Source organism: Mesocricetus auratus, unplaced genomic scaffold (assembly GCF_017639785.1).
Source record: "Mesocricetus auratus isolate SY011 unplaced genomic scaffold, BCM_Maur_2.0 Super-Scaffold_4256, whole genome shotgun sequence".
Taxonomy (NCBI): domain Eukaryota; kingdom Metazoa; phylum Chordata; class Mammalia; order Rodentia; family Cricetidae; genus Mesocricetus; species Mesocricetus auratus.
Window position 1 is genome coordinate 82,982,677 of NW_024429182.1, and position 21,792 is coordinate 83,004,468.

General features: G+C 48.2%; 1 protein-coding gene across 16 annotated transcripts in view; it reads left to right on the top strand.

The window, feature by feature from the left end:
* The window catches only part of Plekha7 (pleckstrin homology domain containing A7), a 189,976-nt gene that overhangs the window by 156,258 nt on the left and 11,926 nt on the right, over positions 1-21,792 (top strand). For 9 of the 16 annotated variants that reach the window (XR_005880910.1, XM_013117524.3, XM_013117526.3 and 6 more), the window contains 12 exons: positions 226-345; positions 2,738-2,791; positions 9,349-9,429; positions 12,539-12,607; positions 12,780-12,860; positions 13,830-13,979; positions 14,457-14,558; positions 16,105-16,213; positions 16,383-16,609; positions 19,757-19,948; positions 20,038-20,155; positions 21,151-21,254. Coding sequence is in view for 15 of the 16 variants with exons in the window: in XM_013117524.3 (XP_012972978.2) it covers positions 226-345; positions 2,738-2,791; positions 9,349-9,429; positions 12,539-12,607; positions 12,780-12,860; positions 13,830-13,979; positions 14,457-14,558; positions 16,105-16,213; positions 16,383-16,609; positions 19,757-19,948; positions 20,038-20,155; positions 21,151-21,254 (1,407 nt within the window). In the remaining variant the exon portion in view is untranslated. The remainder of the gene's footprint in view (positions 1-225; positions 346-2,737; positions 2,792-9,348; positions 9,430-12,538; positions 12,608-12,779; positions 12,861-13,829; positions 13,980-14,456; positions 14,559-16,104; positions 16,214-16,382; positions 16,610-19,756; positions 19,949-20,037; positions 20,156-21,150; positions 21,255-21,792) is intronic. The other 7 variants (XM_013117531.3, XM_021230434.2, XM_005075632.4 and 4 more) reach the window with 5 other exon arrangements.

Sequence of the window (21,792 nt, forward strand, 5' to 3'; positions counted from 1 at the left end):
TTCAAAGCACTCATCCTCCTGGTGAAGCTGAACTGGCGGCTTCTGAGAAAGCAGCTTCTGGTACCCTATGCTGGCGGTGCCTTTATCTGCTCTAATGACAGAGCCAATGCGATCATTGCCTAGTGGTGTCACGTCAGTATTGTCCTGGCATGGGGTGAAGGGTATAATTGCAGCAGTGTACCCTGCGGTGGCTGACTCCCTCCCCATGTGTCTACACGCCCGCAGCTGGAAGAGCTCTCGCTGCTGCTCACCCGGTTGCAGCGGCACCAGGCCAAGTTGGCCAGCGTGCGCAATTTCGCCGTGGGCCAGTTACTGCACCACTACTTGACCTTTCCTGCCTGCCAGGTCAGCGCCGCTGGGCTCTCCTAGGCCCAGGCAGAGATGGCCTGCCACCCATGTTCCCCCATGCCGTGTGCTCTGGTCTGTCCTGCTGGCTGGCCCTCTCCCTCTTCCCTTGCCTGTTTGCTTCTGGGTGCTACAGCCAGTCACTGTGAGCAATGGTGGAGCCCCCTCACCTCACTCAGGCGCAGGGGAGGGGCCGCATGGGGTGGGGGACAGACCTGAACCTTGCTTCTTGAGCTGTGCAGAATGATTGCCAGGCTGGCACATGGTCATCTTGTCTAAGAGCTGTGCCCTGTCACTCATTGTCACCCAGCCTTGTCACTCATTGAAGACATGTGGGTCAGCCTGGAGGGAAATGTAGGGCACCTCCACTTGCAGAGCAGCCCTCATCTCTTGTCCGGTTTAGCTTCGTAGGAACCTGCATATGTAAGGTGGAACTAATTGTTATTATGGGACAGAAGGATCCAGAAGGGGCAGTGACTCATTGCTGTGTCACCAAGAATTTGCAGGCTGGAGCCAGAATCCCTGTTTTAGAGTGTTAAATAGCATCACAGCCTGGGCTTAGAATTCAGGCTGTTGCTCCCTTGGTTTCCTGGAGCAGCTGAAGAAAATGGACTCCTTCTTATCTGTAGAGTTGTCCTTGGGCAGTAGTGGTTCAGCCATATAAGTCTGGTCTCTCCATGCAATACAGAGCCAGGCAGAAGACAGATGAGGGTTCTGGGATTGTCGCTTTCCTTCCCTGACCCCTTTTAGCAAGACATGAAGGACCCAGGAAATGTGATTAGAAAAATGAGTGTAAGAATGAACATGTTGGGGGCTGGAGAGATGGCTCAGAGGTTAAGAGTACTGACTGCTCTTCCAAAGGTCCTGAGTTCAATTCCCTGCAACCACATGGTGGCTCACAACCATCTGTAATGAGACCTGGTGCCCTCTTCTGGCCTGCAGACATACATGTAGGCAGAACACTGTATACATAATAAATAAACAAACAAACAAATAAATCTTTAAAAAAAAAAGAATGAACATGTTAAAAACAAACAGACGTAAGTTCAAAGTCATCAATGAGTAGATGACTCAGTGGTTAAAGAGCTTGTCATGAAAGTGTGTGAAACCTATAAAAGCTGGGGAAGCTTGGCTGTCCTCCTGTGATTCCAGCTCCAGAGCAAGCTGGATGGTAAGACTAGCTGTATCAGTGATCCAGGATGATTGAGTGATCCTGCCTTGTAAATAAGGTCGAAGAGCAATGGAGTGCTCATGCATATGTGTGTGCCCCACACATGCAAAAACATGCACACACACACACACACCACATGGACACACAAAAAAAGGGGGAGAAGTCCTTAGTCATGAATTTGATTTTAAATAGCATGCCCCAGCTGTCTTTTCTCCTCCTGTTCAAGGTGTGTAGGAACAGTGGCTTGGGGAAGCAGGTGGTGAGGGAGGCAGTGTAGGGAAAGCCTATGCAAGCCATAAGCATCCCTTACAGACAGGGCTTTCATGCCTAAAGCACTATGTGAACATCTCATGTGTATGTGGGTGATGGTCTCACCAGAATTGTCTATCTTCCCCATCCTTGGCTTGTTCAGCTGGAGGCCCTCAGTCCGCTAAGAACATGGTATCTGGACCATTCTTAAGCTCTTGCAACTCCTCTGCCTCAATTAGCTTCTGTGATCTATTGAATGGGAGTGTGACTTGTGGGCAGCCTTATTCTCAATAATTACACCGAAGAGCTTGATAGACCACAAGAGACACCATAGACAGTCTTATCCAGGAACCCCTTCACTAGTTCCTAGACTCTCTGCTTTGGCTTCTTGCTGAACAAAAAGAGCAAAGTTTCTAGGCAACTTGTAGCAGCTGCTACTTATCCTTCTGGAGCTCAAGGTCATACTGAGACCAACTGTATCACCCAAGTTGCTTCTCTCTGCTTTTTCCAGCCATCCATCCACATCATTTGAAGTCATATTACTTCATGCATGTGAGACAGCCCAGCCAAAAAGTTTGATGCCAAGAATTAGAGCAGTGGTGTCACTGGGATCCTAGCTTTGGGTGTGGCAAGTGCTCTTTCAGGCAGATCTCCTGGTTCTGCCTCAGGAGCCCAGCATCTGCCTCATCTGCTCTACTGCCCTAGCCCCCTTGTGGGATCCTCCCCATCAAACCACAGTGGGTGCAGGCATAAGCTGGCTTTCCCCATAGTGACCCACAAGCTCTGCCATGCTGAAAGAGGGCTCCGAGTTGCAGCAAGACATCTGTGCTTCCTCCATGGCCCAGTGTGTTGGTCTGCTGTGGTCCCATGTCTCCAGAGTTGTGTAATGTGAATGATCTACTTGTGAAGACCCAAGTGTGTTTTAACTCCTAGTGTTTGTAACTGTCTTTTTTCTCTCTGCTTCCTTGGAAGGCTGATGACACCTACCTCCAGCTGAAGAAGGACCTGGAGTACTTGGATCTAAAGGTGGGTGGTGGGGCTGGAGAGATGACTCAGTGGTTAGGAGTACTTGCTGCTCTTGCAGAGGACCTAGGTTCAGTTCCCAGGACCCACTGCAGGTAGCTCACGACCACCTAATACTCCTAGAGCATCCAGTTCCTTCTGACCTACACCTACACCTGCACGCACATGGGGCAATAAGCTCACACAGGCACACGCTCTTCTAAATAAAGATAATCAATCTTTGACGGTGAGTGGCATCAGGATCCCACCTCCTGTGGACACTCATATTTCTGAGAGTATTAGCTACTGGAGCCCAATACTCACGCTCCAGACCCTAAGTAAAAACTCCTGCTTCATTGCTTACAGTCTGACTCTTATGAAGTTGCTTGTGAGCTCTAGTGGGAGGTCTCTGGCTTAGAGAATGAGGGAAATGATTTTGATCTTTTCCTTCCCTTGGTTAGACCCAGAGGTTCCTTGGAAGTAGTCATTGGCTTCCTCAGAGCCTTTGCTGCTTGTGGGAGTGTGTTTGGTTCACAGGGAGTAGCTGATGAGTGTTTTTAGTCACAGGTGGCTTGGTGGGTCCTTTGGGTTTGTCGATGAGGAAGCAAGTTCCACATAGAGCCATGGGACTCTGAGGCCCATCCATAGGCTCTCCCATTAAGCTGTGCTCTAGGAGCCTGTCCATGCTTAAAGCTGGGGCTCTGGCTCAGCCATCACAACAGATCTGAAAGGCTCCTGGGGAAATGGGATACATTCTTCCCTGGAAAAAACTGCTACCAACTTGCCACAACCTTGCATATTCCCTCTGAGGATGGTCCTCCTCATGCTGGGGTTTGGAACAGACTGGAGGAGAGTAACCTTAGTCAGCCCAGGAAGGGAAGGGACCTGTGGATCATATGTATCTCCACTGCACTGTGTACCTGGCTTGAGATATTTCTAATGCAGGGATCTTCTTCCAGCCTCATGGAGCTCAGCTGTAAATTCGAGCACCTAAGGCAGCAGGTGGGAGTTTTCCCAAGCCACAGCCCACCAAGGCCTTTGGTTAGATATCTCCCAGTTCTCTTATGCATCTGTTAAACACTTGCTATATGCCCAGCTCTACAGAAGACAAGGGCAGTTGCAAAAGAAAAACTGAGGCCCTAGTCATAGGAAATTTCAAAGTTGTATGGGCTGGGGAAAGAAAATATTACCAAATGATAGTATATACTATGATCATACAAAGATTTATTTGGGCTGGACATTGGTAGTGCACTCCTTTAATCCCATCACTCAAGAGGCAGAGATAGGAGGATCTCTGTGAATTGGAGGCCAGCCTGGTCTACAGAGCAAGTTCCAGGACAGGCTTCAAAGCTGTCTTAAAAAAAAAACAAAACATTTTTTTTTTGGTTTTTGTTTTGTTTTTTGGTTCAGTTCTGAGTTGGAGTCATGAGAATTCCTCTGGGCCATGAGAAAGGGTTCTGAGGAAGCAGGAAGCATGTGAACAAAGCTTTGAGGAATCATGGCTCAGAGTTGTCAGGAAGTAGGTGAGGACAGGACCAGAGTGAGTCAAAATGAGCCAGGGCACAGTGGTGAGATTAGAGCTATGAGGTAAGGTGGAAACATCATACTGACTCCTGATTCTGTCACAGGCCTTAGGCAGGAAGGCTCAGTGAGCACAGAGATTAAAGGAGGAGAAACTGAGGCACAGGCTTCGGAGCAAGAGTTCCTGTTTGTGCAGACTCCCAACAGGAAGCTTAAGTAGTGATGGCCCATGTAATGTGTTTTACTTTATTGCATTAGCTTGCTCAGTAGCCCTATAGGGGAAGTAAATTACTTTCTCAAAGCCACACTGGAGACAATGTACATTTGGGTCCGATGCTTACTCTGAAGCTCACATTCACCTTGCTACCAGCCTTTAATAGCATGTCATTTGTGCTGCTATGGTCCCAAAGGCATTAAACTTTTGGGGAGCCAAACTTGGGTTCCAGTGGCAGGAAATGGATTTGATAGGCTGGAGAAGCAAGTTGTATCCAGTGGTGCTTCCCTAGCTAGGAGTGATATCACCTGAGGAGGTATTCTAGGTGCTGACATAGTTTGCCATGAGAACAGCTATGCTTATAGCCAGATTTTCCTGGTTGTGCATCTGCTACTATAGTTACTGAGCTCTTCTCAGGGAGCTAGTCCCCGGATGAACCTCTTTTGCAGCAGAAGAGGCTCGATTCTCCCACTGCCTATGTGAGAGAAGATACTAGACTGTGTGTGTGGTGTTGATCAGAAAGGCTAGTGTGCCTCCCTGACTCCCTCCAGAGGGCAGGGACCTGGTCTGACCTGCACAGACCCAGCTGGGGTATTGGATTCTAAGAGGAGTGGCCAACTGCCCAGGGTTGAGGGCCTCCAGATGAATACGTTTACAGATGTTCAAAGCCTAAATCAGCCTGCTAAGTCTAAAAGTGTTCCAATGTCCATTGTCTGGGGTAGTGGTCCAGGGGGTTAACCACATGTCACTGCTCTGCTTTCCTTGAATGCCGATGTCCCCTTCCTCTGTGAATTCAGGTCTCTTCTTCTCCCAGCTTATCTATGGAGCCAGGGAGGATTTCCATGGTGGGAAATATGCCTGTGAGAAGACTCACAGTGGGAACTGCCCAGCTGCTGTGCAGTGACAAGGAGTTAGGGACAACTTGAAAGATATGGAAACAGGTTGTGGAGCTCTGGTGTGTTACCCTGTATTTTCTGTGACTCTAAAGAGGATTGAGCTTGTAGATAGCAGCTACAGGCAGACAGGGTTCAGTTGGTAGAAATGCTTTTCTGACAGGGCCTTCTCTAGAGTGGTGAATGTCCTGTCACTGGGCTACACGGATTGGAACTCCAAGACATATTGGCTTGTGGGTGCTGTGACATGCTGGGCAGAATGTCCTTGAAATGGGAGGATTTGAGTGTGGCACTGCAGGAGGAGACAGAGCAAGAAGAGATCACACACCTAGGAAAGTGGATGTACTTGAGTAAGACCTGAAGACCATTCTGGCATGGGAGACAAACTCGGCCTCTCTAGGATCAACTTCCTGTTTCTATACATGTGGGGCAAGCACCCTACCACTGAGCCATACTCAACTATGTCACCAACACTCTTCTTTCTTTTTGCTTTAAGACAGGGTCTTACTATTAATAAATTCACAGACTGATGTTGAGTTCATTTTGTAGCCCAGGCTGGCTTTGAACTTGCACCAGCCACTCAGGTGTATGTATGTACAACTCAGGGTCATGTGCTTGCTGGGCAGGTGCACTGCTGCTGCTCTATCCCCAGTCCTACAACCAGCTTCTCTAGAGACTTCCCCTTCCCACATCTGATCTACTGATCCCCTTACTCTGCTCTGTTGACTCAGGTTCTTTCATGTTCTTGTCCCAAGAGCTAAGGATCCAGGACCCATCCACCCCTCTGATCAGCTAACACCCAGTTTCCTGGCGGTGGTTTCTCCCTAGCACCTTGGGTGGGTTTTCCTCCCTCGGGTGAATATTGTTGCTGTGGGGCCAGGTGATCAGATGAAGGTGCCTCTTAGAAGATGCTCTTAGCTAGCCTGTTTTGGGGTGTCCTTGCTTCTCTGACTTTCTTTCTCTTGGTGATGACAGGGTAGAAAGGACTGAGCAGGGATGAAACTTCTGCTCTGCCTGGCAGTGTGGACACTTGGTTTATTTGTATTTTAATTCTCCCAGTAACCCTAAGTAACAGCAATTACTGCCCCTACCCTGTTAATCAAGGACCTGTGTCTCAGAGCCATTAAGGGACTTCTTCAAAGCTCAAGACTGGTGCTGCCTTAAGCCCTGAGTTTGTCATCTTTGGGCTGTGTTTCCATCATGGAAATCTGCTTCCCAAAACCTGCACTCCAAAGAGTTGCCTGTGATGGGGTCGTTGTTATCCATAGTATTTAAAATATTACTCTTTTAGATAGTGTTACCGAATTTGTTCTCCAGTACCGGGACTCCTGAACTATGGATTTGTGTCTGTGTTCCTGACTTTGAGTTATTTTTATACAGCTGTGAAACACATTAATGCAAGGCTGAGCAGGGTGTGTTTGGCTGCTCAGGCAATGTCTTTGTAGATACAGAAGGTTGCCTTCAACCCCAGGGAGTTCTAGGAAGTGTGCCATTGTCGGCTTCACATCTGTAGCACTCTGGACTCTCTCTGACAGTTTGAGCCTGAGATCAGGGATTGTCTTTTTCCAAAGTCAGCTTCTGGAGCAGAGTTTTTTTAGGTTGTTATCTGGGACATCAGCTATTTCTAGGACACCTAGGAACTTGAGTTTTAAAAATACAGATCTAAGCCAGGTATGATGATACACACCTGTGGTCCCAGCTTCTTAGGGAACTGAGACAGGAGGATTATTTGAGCCTATAAATTAGAGGTCAGCCCACAGATCATAATGACTTCCTCCCTTAAAATATTCTTTCTAGGTGGTGGTGGCATACACCTTTAATTCCAGAACTTGAGAGGCAGAAGCAGTTGGATCTCTGTGAGTTCCAGGCCATCCTGGTCTACAGAGTGAGTTCCAGGACAGCCAGGACTACATAGAGAAGTTCTGTCTTGAAAAAAATGTTTTTTTTTTTAGCTGGACATGGTTGCTTACACCTTGAATCCCAGCACTGAGATGCAGAGGAGCGTGGATCCCTGTGAGCTTGAGGCCAGCCTGGTTTACATAGGGAGTTCCAGGACAGCCACCAAAGATTCCCATGGAGAATTTGCCTCAAAGAACAAATAAACAAACTTTAGAGCCTGGCATGATCCATGACTATAGTTCCAGCATTCAATAGGGCAGAGACAGAAGGATTGCTTCAAGTGCAAAGCAGTCTAGGCTACATAGTTCCAGGCTAGCCAAGGATACATAGAGCCTGACTCAAAAGTAAATAAAAATAAAAGCAGAGGTTGGATGTAAAACAGGTAAAGGTGCTTGCTGCCAAGCCCCATGACCTGAATTTGATTCCCAGGACCCAAGTGGTGGAAGGAGAGAACTGACTCCCAAGCTGACCTCTGACCTCCACACATGCACACAGTTAAGTAAATGCTTTGTTTTCTTTAAGGCAAATCTGGAGGTCTCTACTGAGTAAGCACTCTTGAACTAAGAATCCTGGGCTCAAGCTCCGATGTGACCTTTGTTCACACTAAAATTTGAGGTCTGCCATTTAGTGACAGAGATTACTAGCCCCAGCTGTGAACTAAACCACCGGAGAACTTGGAAAATACACATCGTTGTTTGAGTCCCATGCTTAGAGACTCTGACTTAATTGGTAATATTCAAGCATTACTCTTTAAAAACCAGCCAAACAAACAAACAATTCCTTAGGTGTTTTTAATGTGCAGTCATGGTTGAGAAAGATTTCCTCAAAGTGGTTGTTTTGTATTTTTTTTGTTGTTATTTTTGTTTTGAGACAAGGTCTCATCTATCAATGACCTTGGACTTGTATCTTCCGGCCTCTGTCCCTGAGTCTGGGATTATAAGTGCATCTGAGTCTAGTTTATGTGGTACTGGACAGAGCCCAGGGCTTCGTTAAGGCTAAACAAGGCCTGAGCCACACCTCCCTCAGAATTGGTGGTTCTCAAAGTGTGGTCTCCGACCAGCTACTGCAGCAACACCTGGGAATCTGTTAGGAATGCAAAATCCTGAGTCCTACTCCAGACTGCCTCTCGCATGGAGCCTGAACCTTCCAGGTGATTCTGCATGCTAAAGTTGGAGAGCTACCGTAGGAATCTTGATGTCAGTTCAGGGGTATAATTTGGGGTAAAATAGTTATCTAGTATACATGAGGCCCTGGGTTCAATTGCCAACCCTTTAATAAAAAATGAAACTTCCCTTGGTCTGGGATCTACCCACATGGAGGGTAGGTACAGTGTTTTCTTTCCTCTCTTTGCATTTCTTTAGTGTGTGTGTGTGTGTGTGTGTGTGTGTGTGTGTGTGTGTGTGTGTGTGGTAAAGCTGGAGATGTGGTCAGAGGACAACCTACAGGAGCTAGTTCTCTCCTTCCACCATGTGGATCCCGGGATTAAGCTCAGGTCCTCAGGTTCAGTGGCAGCATTGCCCACTGAGTGGTCTTGAGGGCCTGACAGACTATTTCCAGCACCAGTTGTAAGCATTTAGGATCATCAGTTGGTTAGTCATAGACATTTAGCTGCACCACATGTATGGAAGTGAAATTCAAGGACTTTCTGTGGAAAATAATTCTTAGAAATGAGACGAGGCATGGGGCCACTCTAATCCAGGCTTCCAGGTGTTACAGAATGTGGTGAGGGAGGCAAGAAGAAGCTGATTTCTTCTGTCAAGCTTCCCCTCTCCTTCCGCAGCAGAACTAGGAAGGAAGTGAGCCAGGAAGTGGACCTTGTCAGCCCACACAGTCTCCCCTGTCCACAAGTAAGCAAAGCTGATTAGGCCTGTTCTTCAGAGGCAGGTAGCAGGGAAGTCCCTAGCTGGGAGCTCACACACCGAGGCTGTCTCAACTGTCTGCACACCTCACCTCTGAGGTTCCCCCTTGCCAGCCCCCAGACTGTGGCTGCTTCAAGTGTCGTTGGATGTCTCACCTGTTACGTTTTGTTGTATTTGCCTTTCTGTTCGGAACAGATTAAAAATAATGAACCTTTGATCAACGTGCTTTACAAAGTGCTGAAGAAGTCAGCACGGGGCTGTCGGCCCGGGAGAAGCGTAAGATGATCGGATCCATGTCTCCAGGCGGGGCCATTCCATTGCTTCTGGCTCAGGGCCGGCATCATCACTTGCTTAAGCAGTTGCTCTCCTGACGCCCCTCGCTTCCTGCAAGTCATTTCAGTTGATTTTCTTTAACCCAGAGTCAGCATTGGGGCTGAGCTGCTCATCTGTGGTGTCCTGTGGCTCCATCTTTTGTGTTGCAGAGGGAGGGGAGCTTGCCTGGCTTGCCATCAGCTTGTGTTGTGTCTCCATCTTCACATGTCTGCCTCCACATAGATAGGCCTGAGCATGGGTTCCCTGGGAGGGAGCAGCAGTGCCTGCACACTTTAGGGAAGCCATAGGTTCTACTGTCCCTGCCTCCGCTGGGGCAGGGTGTTGACATGCAGGTACCAGTCTGGAACTGGATGGCCACCCTTTGGATGGTCTCTTTTGCAATGAAGCCAGCTCTTAGAATATTCTGAGGGAGGCTACAGACTGAGGGAGTCAGGCATCATGTCCTGATGTGGTAGAGGAGAAGTGGGAGGGCCCACGGGCCCTGAGTCTCTTCCCATGGAGAGATTTTTTAAAGATGAATGAGGACCCAAGACTTTTGATTTTTCTGGTGACAGATAATGCCCCCATTGTTGACATTTTTAAGTGACTATAAATACTGTTATCATGGAGCACAATTTAAAAAGGGAAACTTCACTGCACATACTACCTGTGGCTGTAGCTAACTTTAGAGCATCCTTTTTCTGGAACAGAGCTAAACTGAAGGACCTCTGAGTTGTAGAAGAACTTTCAGGAAGCTGATGCCCTATGGCCTGTGTGTGACCTTTACTCCACTGGAAGCCAAACCAGACAGTCTGATTTCGACATATTCATGAACTCACTCAGGAAACATTCTCTGTATCGCCTCCATATGCCAAGTCCTGACTGGGCTTCAAGGAAAGAAAATACATTTTAGTCTCCATAGTGCCCCCTAATGTGGTTAATATGTCTGGAGAGAACTGAGCAAATGTCATTGTAATCCAATACTGCAAGCGCCACAGTGGTGACAGACGCCCTGTGAGAGGGACACCCTGAAGGCACCAGACCCACTCAAAGGGAAGAAAGAAAGGCAAGCACTTTGAATTCATAGCTCCCAACACTTTATACACAGCACATTAAAGAGGACAAGAGAGGCCTATTTCTTAGAAAAGAGGAAATGTGACTATCCCTGGGGCAGGGAGTCGGGGAGGAGAAAGAGAGAGAGGCAAAAGGTTGGAACCAGAATTGCTGAGGACAGCGGTGAAGGGCACACTTTCAGAGGGGATGCCACCAGAAAGCTTAATTTAGATCTCGCTTTCTCAGAGTGCCTTTGTGTGTGGACACCTCATTTCTTCCCTGATGGTGCTGGATAAATGAGGCATTGCTCAGTTAGATCCTCTGCCTTATTTAAGCATCACAGGCATCCCTGATAAAAAGTTTCAGAGGAAAAGGGGGAAGAGTTTGCTGGGGGAAATCCCCAGAGTGCGCCTCAATTTGAAAGTGATTTCTAGCTGGTTAATGAGCCCACGACAGCTTCTTCAGAGACCAACTCACAGCCCTCCCCTTGGGAGGGATCGTTTGCAGGGCTCCATATGTTCCAACCATGTACATACATGTACACATACTCTAACACAGACACCAGGAAGTTCCATGAATGCGTGCTGAGCGCCAGGCCTTATGTTTGGGTGTTACCACAAAATAAGCAAGGTCAGCGTCCCTGCTCTCTGCTGTGTGGCCAAATGGAATCAGTCCTTAGCTCAGAGCAAGAATTCATTTGATGGGATAGTGAGATGGCCTAGTGGTTAAGAGCACTGGCTGCTTCTTCAGAAGACTCGGTTTCCATTCCCAGCACCCATGTGTCAACTCACAACTCTCTGTAAGTCCAGTTACAAGAGACCCAACACCCTTTCTGGCTTCCATGAGTACACAGACCCATGCATATGGTACGCTGACATACATGCAGGCAGAACTCTCACACTTGTAAAATAAATAATATGTTTCTAAAAGAAGTCATTTGATGTTGGCTTAGACTTTCTAAGATAGGGTGTAAGACAGTTGGGCATGTGGATGTGGTTAGTCTGAAGGGAATGATTGCCAATGAATTTTGACTCCTGATTCACACTAGCAAACCTCTTGGTCCTTCCAGATGGAGTGGGGAGAAAACACAGCTATCTCTCTAGCAACTGTTTGTCTGTCCATCCTGGAGCCTTCTGCCCAGTTCATACACACTACCCACCTCTGCTATGATTACCATATTCTCCAAGTCCACTCATCAGAGCTTGAAAACAGAATAGAGATGGACTCACAATTTGAGATACATTAAGCCTGACTTCATCTTGGCCATGGGAGCCCACATCTGCACAGCCTGTGGCAGGAAAGTGCCGAGGGGCAACGGAAGCATGGGATAGAGTGTTGAAATCAGCTTCTTGGGTGTCAATGGGAGCAGGAAGGCAGCAAGCTGCCTGCTTAGTTGACTGAGGATGTGAAGTGGGATGTTCCACTGGCCTGGAAGTGTGGGTGACTTGTTGGTTACTTTGTTGAGATGGTACAGCAGCTTGTACCTTACATGAGTACAGCCGAGCCTTGTTGTCTAAAAACATTAGCTGGACCTGACCTGAGTCCCTTCTCCCTTTGCCTGGATCTTTTAGTAGTATAGAGTGAGGAAGGCTGGCCTTCATGGGAAAGGGGGCTTCTCTGAGACTAGAAACAGGCTGGGCCGTGGGTGGTAGGTCTGCATTTCTCCCTAGGTACAGTAGCAGGCCTCTCTTATCCTTGGAAAACCAACGAAGATGCACAGAAATATGTTATGCTCATTTGGGGCAAACACCTTTAAAACTGATAACCCTGTAACTTGAGCTCCTACATTTTCTTTGATTTGATAAATTTAATAATGGTATTAGCATCACCAAAAGGTTCTAGTTTTTCCATAATGAAGTAGGCATTAAAACATGCAGATAGTACTTAAGTTTTTACCCATTTTGTGCCATGAGCCTCCTGCCTCTGCTGAGACTTCCATCTCCATCCACCATAGGACTAACTTCCTTCCTGAATTTTGGCTCCATACACCAAATTAATCATTAAATTGTTCACCTCCCAGATGACAGGCCGAGATCTTCTTAAGGATCGAAGTCTGAAGCCCATGAAGATCGCTGAGAGTGACATTGATGTGAGTTACCAGTGACAGTCTGGCTCCTCAGCCATCCTAACTGGACCTGGGCAGCTTCCCGCAGGGTTCAGATGGTGCTCTGGCCAGAGGCTTTCTGCTCTTATCCCTGAGGCCATGCCCTGCTGTCACCCCACCCCCACCCCCATCCTCTCCAACTCGTTCTTGCTTATAGGTCAAGTTGAGTGTTTTCTGTGAACAAGACAGGATCCTCCAGGACTTGGAAGACAAGATCCGAGCTCTCAAGGAGAATAAAGTATGCATCATCTTTGCATCATAGCGGGGTGGGTGGAGGGACATGCAGGCACTCTTTTCATTGCTAACAGTGTTTGTGCTCTCGTGTTAGCATTAAGCAACAGCAGGAAGGGGGCAGGAGCGTAGCTCAGGTTATAGAGCACTTGCCTGACGTGTGCAGCCCCAGCTTCCGTCCTCAGCATCACAAATAAAACAGGTGTGGTCAGCACACACCTGTAACCCTAGCACTTGGAAGGTAGACTCAAGGGCGTCAGAATTTTGAGGTCCCCCTCGGCTATGCAGTGCTTGATCCTGTTTAAAAACCACGAGGAATAAATAAACAGCAGGTGTTAGTTCATTCAGTCTTTTTTGTCTAAGGGTGTTTCTCAAAGACTCTCATCTGAACCTCCCCTACTTTTAGGGGGGACCCCAGTCTGCCTGGCTCAAGCACCCCTCATTCTGTTCCAGCCCTAGTCTCAACCTGGGAGTGTGGAGCACTGGCAGGTCTGATGACTTGATATGGGAGACCCAAAGGTCTGCCTTGGAGAGGGTGGCCTGGCCCAGTGGACCAAGCCTTCCACTTCCTCAGTTTCTTTCCCCAGGATCTGGGCTGCAAGGCAGCAAGTTCAGATGGGAAGAGAGGGGTGAGCTGGGGCCACAGTCAGAATCTCAGAGCAACTTTTTTCCTTTTTGTATTTTCATAATGTATATTCATGGTATTGAAGATCTGTGACATGCTTTTTTTTTGCAAAGTTTTTTCTGTTATTTCTTTAATTTGTTTTCATGTAATCTGTAAGGAATTGGAAGGTTCTGTACCCACCTTGTAGATAAGAAAACTGAGGCACAGGAATATTTGGAGACTTGCCTCCTGGGCCAGTCTGAGCTGCTGTCTACAGCCCTGTGTCTCTGCTCCAGCTCAGCTCTGGCCTCTTTGGTTCCTCAGTTGGGGACAGCCCTCCCATCCTGTTGCTCTTGGCTTTTTCTGGCACAGGACCAGCTAGAATCTGTATTAGAGGTTCTACACAGGCAGACAGAGCAATACCAAGATCAGCCACAGCACTTGGAAAAGATCACTTGCCAGCAGAGACTCCTCCAGGAGGACCTCGTCCACATCCGGGCAGAGCTCTGCAGAGAGTCCACGGTATGTAGAGAGTGAAGAGGTGACAGGCACCTCCCCTGGGAGCTGGCATGGCTGAATTCCCATCACCCCTGCTGTTGAGAACTTGTCTCTGCCTCCTGGTGGTAGGTTATCTAGGGGCAGCATGTCTGACTCCTCACCTTAGGCTTCTTTGCATCGGGATAGTTGAGGGAGACCAGTTTCATGAAGAAGTCTTCAAGTCTGTGCACAGTGTCAGAACTGCTGCTGTTGTAGCTGTCAGTCCAGTGTGGTGCTGACATTTCTACCAGGGCAGGGAGGAAAACCGTCTTGGGGTGGAGAGTGGGCAGCACAGGAGGCCAGGGCCACCTCCCGTCTCCTTTCCACCAGACTGTCTAAGCCCTCCCCTTCTCGTTTACCTACAGGGCAGCAGGTTAGGGGTGGGTGTTCTCAAGGGGACTGGGCTGAGTGGGGACAAGGTAAGGGGCACCTGGGGACCAGGAGTGTTTTCTTGGCCAATAGGAGATGGAAAATGCTTGGAATGAGTACCTGAAGTTGGAGAGGGACGTGGAACAGCTGAAACAGACCCTGCAGGAGCGACACAGAAGAGCCTTCTTCTTCCAGGTGACCAAGAATGAGGGTTGTCACCTCCCTCCACTCACCAGCCTCCTGTTAGGCTGTGAGCTCTGCCAAACAGCTACCCCAAGCTCTTCCTTGGGGGTTCCGTCTATCAGGATGAGAAGGCTTATGGACAGAGTTTCTTTCCCACCTGTTCCCACAGCCACTTTGCCCCAAATAAGCACACAGAGGCTTCTATTAATTAGAAACTGTTTGACCAATGGCTCAGGCTTCTTATTGGCTAGCTCTCTCTTAATAATTAACCCATAACTACTAATCTGTATGTTTCTATGTGGCCTTACCTTACAAGAGAATGCCCAGTGCATCGCATCCTATCTTCACGGTATCTACATGGTGTCTCTTCGGTGGCTCACTCTCCTTCCTCCACCAGAATTCTCCTTGGCTCCTAGCCCCGCCTGTACTTCCTGTCTGGCTACTGGCCAATCAGTGTTTTATTAATCAACCAATAAGAGAAGCATATATACAGGAGGGCATTCCCCATCATCTCTTTTCTGTCTAAATAAAAAGAAGGGTTTTAGTTGGGAGATGGTGGTGCAGGCATTTAATCCCAGCACTAGGAAGGCAGAGGCAGGCTGATCTCTGTGAGTTTGAGATCAACCTGATCTACAAGAGCTAGTTCCAGGACAGTCTCCAAAGCCACCCCCCCAAAAAAAGAAGGGTTTTAACTTTAACATAGTAAATTTATTTATAACAAAACAGTTATCAAACAAAAACTATAGTTAACAATATTTAGTTCATTAACATTTGGCAAAATTTAAATAAAATATTCTATCATATATCCTATCTTTATGAGTCTAAAGTTTTATGTGTAAATTATCTTTTATTATAACTAAGGAAAACCATACCATAACTGTCTTCAACTCCATCAAAGACCACAGAAGGATAATATATAAATTCTAGAATTGACAGAGACATCTCACTGCCTAGACAGTTCCTCTGTAACGTTGGAGCACCCATCTTTAGCCCATAGGCCACAGTGTGTCTGGTAGGCTTCTCAGTGAAGTAGGAAATTGTAAACTGTCTGCCTATATTAGCAGTTTGTTAGTCATTTTTCTCTGAGTCCTGTAGAATGCCAGCATTTTTAAGAGTTCTCTTGAGCAGTCTTCAGTCCATTCACATGTTATGCAGCCATATTCCAGAATTTTCTATCATGTGAAACTGAAAATCTGTTTTCTTCTTCTCTCCTGGTCCTGGCTTCTCCTATTCTCTGTGAGGTTGCCTAGGTGTTGCATACATCATTTAAGTTGAGTCCTGTGATGTTCAAGGCGACCTATTTTCAGTTGGGTAGAGTAGGCTATTTGAGCAAGACAGAGGCTGAACTTCCTACTATTATCCAGGGAATCTAGGAGAAACATGGCTCCCAGCATTCCTCACTGGTCTGCTTCTCAAGGAGTAGACTTGGTGCTTGCCCTAGCAAGTTTTCACCACCTCTGTGATGAGGTACCCTGACTGCAGGGGTATCACAAGTCCTTAGGAGAAAGTTCTAGCAAGGAACCAAGAAGATTGTGAACCAGCCCCCTGTCTTCCCCAGGAGAAGTCACAGATACAGAAGGATCTGTGGAGGATTGAAGATGTCATAGCAGGCTTGAGTGCGAATAAAGAGAACTACAGAGTTCTGGTGGGATCTGTCAAAAATCCAGGTAAGACAGCAACCCTCTTTCTGAATGTAGGGACAGGGCGGGGCACGTGGGATGGCTCTCAGAGAGGCTGAGTCTCCATGGTAGTTACCTCACCCATACACTGAGAAACAGGCTCTTGGCTCCACACTTCTTGATTCTACACTTGTATTATTTCTGTTCATACCCTCAGAAAGAAAAACGGTGCCTTTGTTCCCTCACCCATCCGTGCCTTCACTCTCTCCCACTGAGAGCAAGCCGGCCCTGCAGCCTAGTCCTCCCACCAGCCCTGTGCGGACACCTCTGGAGGTCCGGCTCTTCCCGCAGCTGCAGACCTACGTGCCATACCGACCTCACCCGCCCCAGCTGAGGAAAGTGATGTCCCCTCTTCAGTCACCAACCAAGGCAAAGCCTCAGGTGGTAAGATATGACAGCAAGAGGCTGAGGGCGTGCTGTGTGACTTCTTGCAAAAGTCTGTTGACCTCACATAAGGCACAGACAGCAGACCAAAGAAATTATTCCACCCAAGTCCCTGGTGACTGATGAGTTTATTTGGCTTCCTTAAGCAGGGGTGAAGTGTGACTTATAGCAACATCCCAACACCTGCACCGTTGTTGCAGAGTGCACCCCAGCCTAGGTAACGACTCATAAAAGCTGCACTGGCCGAATCACTGTTTTCAGTCTATCTTGGGATCTCCTTCCCCAGCCCGATGTGAGGGGCAGATTAGAGCAGCAGTCAGCAGCCTTGCTGGACAGGAGGCTTCCAATGTGCTGCAAGGTGCCTGGCAGCCAGGGTTGGGCACAGAGGTGAAGGTACTAGTCTATCCTCAACTTTTCACTGCGTCTTTGAGCAACTCCATCGTTTTTCTGAGCTACCTCAGTTTCCTCTTGAGCACATGATGGAACCTGGGTCCTCTGGAAGAATGGTCAATGCTTTTAACACTTGACTGTGTTTTGTATGGTTGTTTACTTGTTTTAGACATTTATATTTATGTAACAGAAGTATCTGCTCTTCTAAAGGACCCGGGTTCAGTTCCCAGCACCCATACGGCAGCTCACACTAACTGTAACCCCAGCTCTAGGGGATTTGATGCTCTCTTGGCCTCCATGGGCACCATGCACTTGTGCACAGACATACATGCAGCCAAAACATCCATACACATAAAATAAACATAATTTTTTTAAAGAAGGATCTAGGGACTGGAGAAATGACTCAGTGATCAAGAGTACTTGCTGCTCTTCCAGAGGATGAAAATTTTGCTCCCAGCACCAACATCAGGTGGCTTACAACCATCTATAACTCCAGCTCCAGGAGATCAGAAGTCTCTGGCTTCCAAGGGCATTTGCACTCATTTGCACATACCTCCATGTAGATATGTGCATCTACATACAATGTACAATTTTTTATTAAAATATCCATTTTGAAAATGACATTAAAATGTGACGGTAAGCTGGGTGGTGGTGGCGCACACCTTTAATCCCAGTACTCAGAAGACAGAGGCAGGCTAATCTCTGTGAGTTCAAGGCCAGCCAGGACTACACAGAGAAACCATGTCTGGAAAAACACAAACCAAAACAAAATGTGTCAGTGAACAATCATCCGAGCACCATCCTTGATAAGCCAGCACTCAGGCAGTGAGCAACCAGAGAAGGCCTCCAGCCTCACATCCACTCCCTTGCCCCCAGTGGACTTGGCTCCCATATAATCCCCTTATCCTTTTGTTCCCTGACTCCTGTGTCTGCATCCCTAAGCATTTAAACTATGCTAGCATAGAACACAGCTCTTCCATGTGTTCCACAGTGCACTTTATCCCGTTGTACACAGGGACCCCACACTGTTGACTGGTTTAGTTCTTTAATTTACTATCATTTTAAAAACTAGTAATGATCCCGGCATGGTGGCACATACCTTTAATGTTGGTAGAGGCATGTGGATCTCTGAGTTCCAGGCCAACCAGGGCTGTATAAAGAAACCCTGTCTCCAAATGCCTACATAAACAAGTAAATAAAAAGTGGGATTGGGTAATTTCAAAGCACACAGAAACAAGAGCCACAAAGAAAGTGTCTAAGAATGTCTCCCTCCCGCCCCGTCTCCAGCCACTTTCTTTAGTCACAGATAGTGGGTATTGAGGTTTATCTTTCTGGACACTGATGATCCTGTTCTCTTTCTGGGTTGCTGAGTCTAGAGAGCCTGTGCCTGTGTTAGGCAGGCTGCTTACCTTTTGCCCAGCTGTGAAGTTTTCAAAGGGTGCTGACAGGGGATCAGTGAGAGAGCTCAGCTGGTAAAGGTGCTCACTGCCAAGCCTGACCTGAGTTAGATTCCCCCAGAACCCACATGGTAGAAGGAGAGAATCGGTTCCCACATGTTGTCTCTGACCTGAATTTGCACACCAAAGTATGTATGTGTCCACTCACATGTATACACAGATACACATATTCAAACAAACTAAATAAAATGTGAAAAAAGTTTCCAAAGAATGCCGGTGACTAGCCGGGCGTTGGTGGCGCACGCCTTTAATCCCAGCACTCGGGAGGTAGAGGCAGGCAGATCTCTGTGAGTTCGAGACCAACCTGGTCTACAAGAGCTAGCTCCAGGACAGCCTCCAAAGCCACAGAGAAACCCTGTCTCGAAAAACCAAAAAAAAAAAAAAAAAGAAAAAAGAAAAAAGAATGCTGGTGACTGCTTGCAAAACCAGGTTGAACTCTTTCCTAAATTCTGTGAAATCCTGAAATACAAGGTCAAACTGGAAAAATGAAGGGAGAGTTAAGGAGGAAGGTGTGCGGTGGTGGCCCAAGCCTTTAATCTCAGCGCTCAGGAAGCAGAGGCGGACGGATCTCTGAGATCAGCCTGGTCTATATAGTGAGTTCCAGGATAGTCAGGGCTACGTGGAGAAACCCTGTCTCCAAAAACAAAAACAGACAGACAAAAATGGAGGAAGAAGGTACAGCTGTCATCTGAATGAGGTTTCCTGGCAATCAGGCTTGGTCTCCTGGCATGGAGGAGCCATAACCCCTAAGAACCAGCCAAGCACATTGAGTACCAAGGAGACTGGTCTTGTTCCCTGCCTCCCAGGAAGTTAGCAGCAGGCAGTTCAGCCACCTCTCCTGCCCTTCTGTCAGTCAGAGCAGGAAGAAGGAGCAGGAGGGTGCAGACTGATGAGCAGATCGCCACACAGAGGACCCAGGCCTATGAGCCGAGCCACTGAGTCCACTCAGGCTAAACACAGCAGGGCTGGTAGATGTCTGTCTGTTCCCCAGGGTGGGCGCTATCATCTCAGAAGAGATAGATAGTCAGGCTCCCACCTCCCCTGTAGTACATGCTGAGGAAGCAGGTGCCAAGAATGTAGATCTAGGACACCAAGTGTTGGAGCTGGGAACACACTGCCACTGGGTGACACTTTGAAACTAGAAATCATACTGGATCAAAAAGAAGAGTTGGGATGGAGGTGGCCCCTCGAAGTTTCCTTGGCTAGGGTGGTATATGACTCTGAAGTGGCCAGCCCTGTGGCAGTGCCGACTAACAGCCCTCCTCCCCACTTCAACTCCATCCCACTATCCTTTCCTCAGCAGGAAGATGAGGCACCTCCCAGGCCACCGCTTCCTGAACTCTACAGCCCAGAGGACCAGCCCCCAGCTGTGCCACCTCTGCCGAGAGAAGCCACCGTCATACGACACACATCTGTGCGGGGTCTCAAGCGACAGTCGGATGAAAGGAAGAGAGACCGGGAACAGGGCCAGTGTGTGAATGGGGACTCAAAGGTGAGCTGAAAAGGCTCTGAGCATGCCCACCGAGTGTGGGAAGGGTGGTGTGGCACTAATGACTTCACAGCCTCAGACTCTGTCCACAGGTGGAGCTCCGGTCCTATGTGAGTGAGCCAGAGCTGGCCAGCCTCAGTGGGGACGTGCCTCAGCCCTCCCTGGGCCTCGTGGGCTCTGAGAGCAGGTACCAGACACTTCCAGGCAGAGGTAAGGCAAGACTCTCTGTGGGGTCCTTCAGGGCTCGCACACTCCACTCCACCACTCCCAGCCTCTGCCTGGGCCTCAGATCCTGGTCTGCAGTTTGGGTCTAGCTGTGACTGCTGAGAGGGAGGACTGGCCCAACTTCCTCCCACCCACAGCCTCATTCCCTCCCTCTTTTCTTTGAGCAGTCTGTCTTTCCTTCATTTTCTGTCTCCAGGAGCAACAGCAGTGATTGCCCTAACGTCTGACACTGTTGAAGTGTTTTATATGAGCCTCATGTTCAGCAGTGCTGATTGGCAAGTGCTGTTACGACTCCCATTTTAGAGATGAAGAAACTGAGTCAGGGGCTGAAGAGACAGCACAGTGGTTAAGAGTGCCAATTACTCTTCCAGAGGACCCCAGTTCAATTCCCAGTATCTATGTGGTGGTTCACAAATGTCTATAACTCATACATATGGCATACAGATACATATGCAGACAAAACACTGATATACATAAAATAAACAAAAAAGAAACTGAGGGTAAGAGAAATTAAACAAGTGCCAGCTAGCTGATCACAGATGAAGCCAACAATCCCAGAGCTCTGCCTCCAGATCACTCCATAGTGATATGGCCAGCACTGAGGCCATATCAGATCTGTGTCAGCCTGAGACTCAGGGAGTCCTTTCTTAGGTCTCCTTGACTGGCTCCTGTCTTATCCCCAGCTGGGCTCCCCATGAAGCAGAGGGGTGAAGGTTCTTGTACCCCCTTTCCACCTGCTCCAACCCTGCATTTTTGCATGGAAGCAGAGCTTTACACCACTCTGCAGGGACAAAGGCCACCCCCAGGCCACACTTCCTCTCTTCCCGGGGCCTGCCTCATCTAGACTCAAGGAGAAAAGAGCAGCAAGTGGGTTGTTAGAGGAGCCCCGCTGGCCCCTCAAAAGAGTGGGGGTGATTAGGGAGGCTTGGGGAGTGGTCAGCTACACCACAAATGCGCCTGACCCTTCCTTCCTTGCTAAGGGCTCTCAGGCTCCATGTCCAGGCTCCAGCAGTCATCCACCATTGCTCCCTATGTCACGCTCCGGAGGGCTCTGAATGCCGAAAACAGCAGTGTGACCTTCTCTGTAAGTGACCTTGGGATGTGGAAGGACTCACGCTCAGTAGGAGGGGCCCTAGGATAGGCAGTGACCAGTGGACCTTAGGGAGTTTAGGGTCCTGACACCCCCTGCTCACCAAGAAGGCCATGCCCACCACCTATTTTTTGATGACTACCAAGCCTGTCAGGGTCATGAGAAATTCAAGAAGCCTGTATCCTAGGTCCACCCTGGAGTGCAGATTGGTTGCTTTGGCTGGATAGGCTCCACCTCAATGTCTGCCTCTGCCCAGAAAACCCATTAGGATGAGGGATGCTGGGTACCTACCTAGAGGAAGTGATTTTCTGTGGCTAAAATGAGCCCATTTAGCACGTTACAAAGAGAGACTAAGCAGGGAGAGGGCAGGGGTGTAGTTAATTGGTAGAGCGCTTGCCTAGTACGTGTAAGACCCTGGGTTTGATCGATCCCCAGCACTTCATAAATCAGGTTTGATTGCCAGCATCTGTAATGCCAGCACTTGTGAGGTACAAGTGGGAGGATCAGGAGTTTCAGATTATCCTCAGCTACA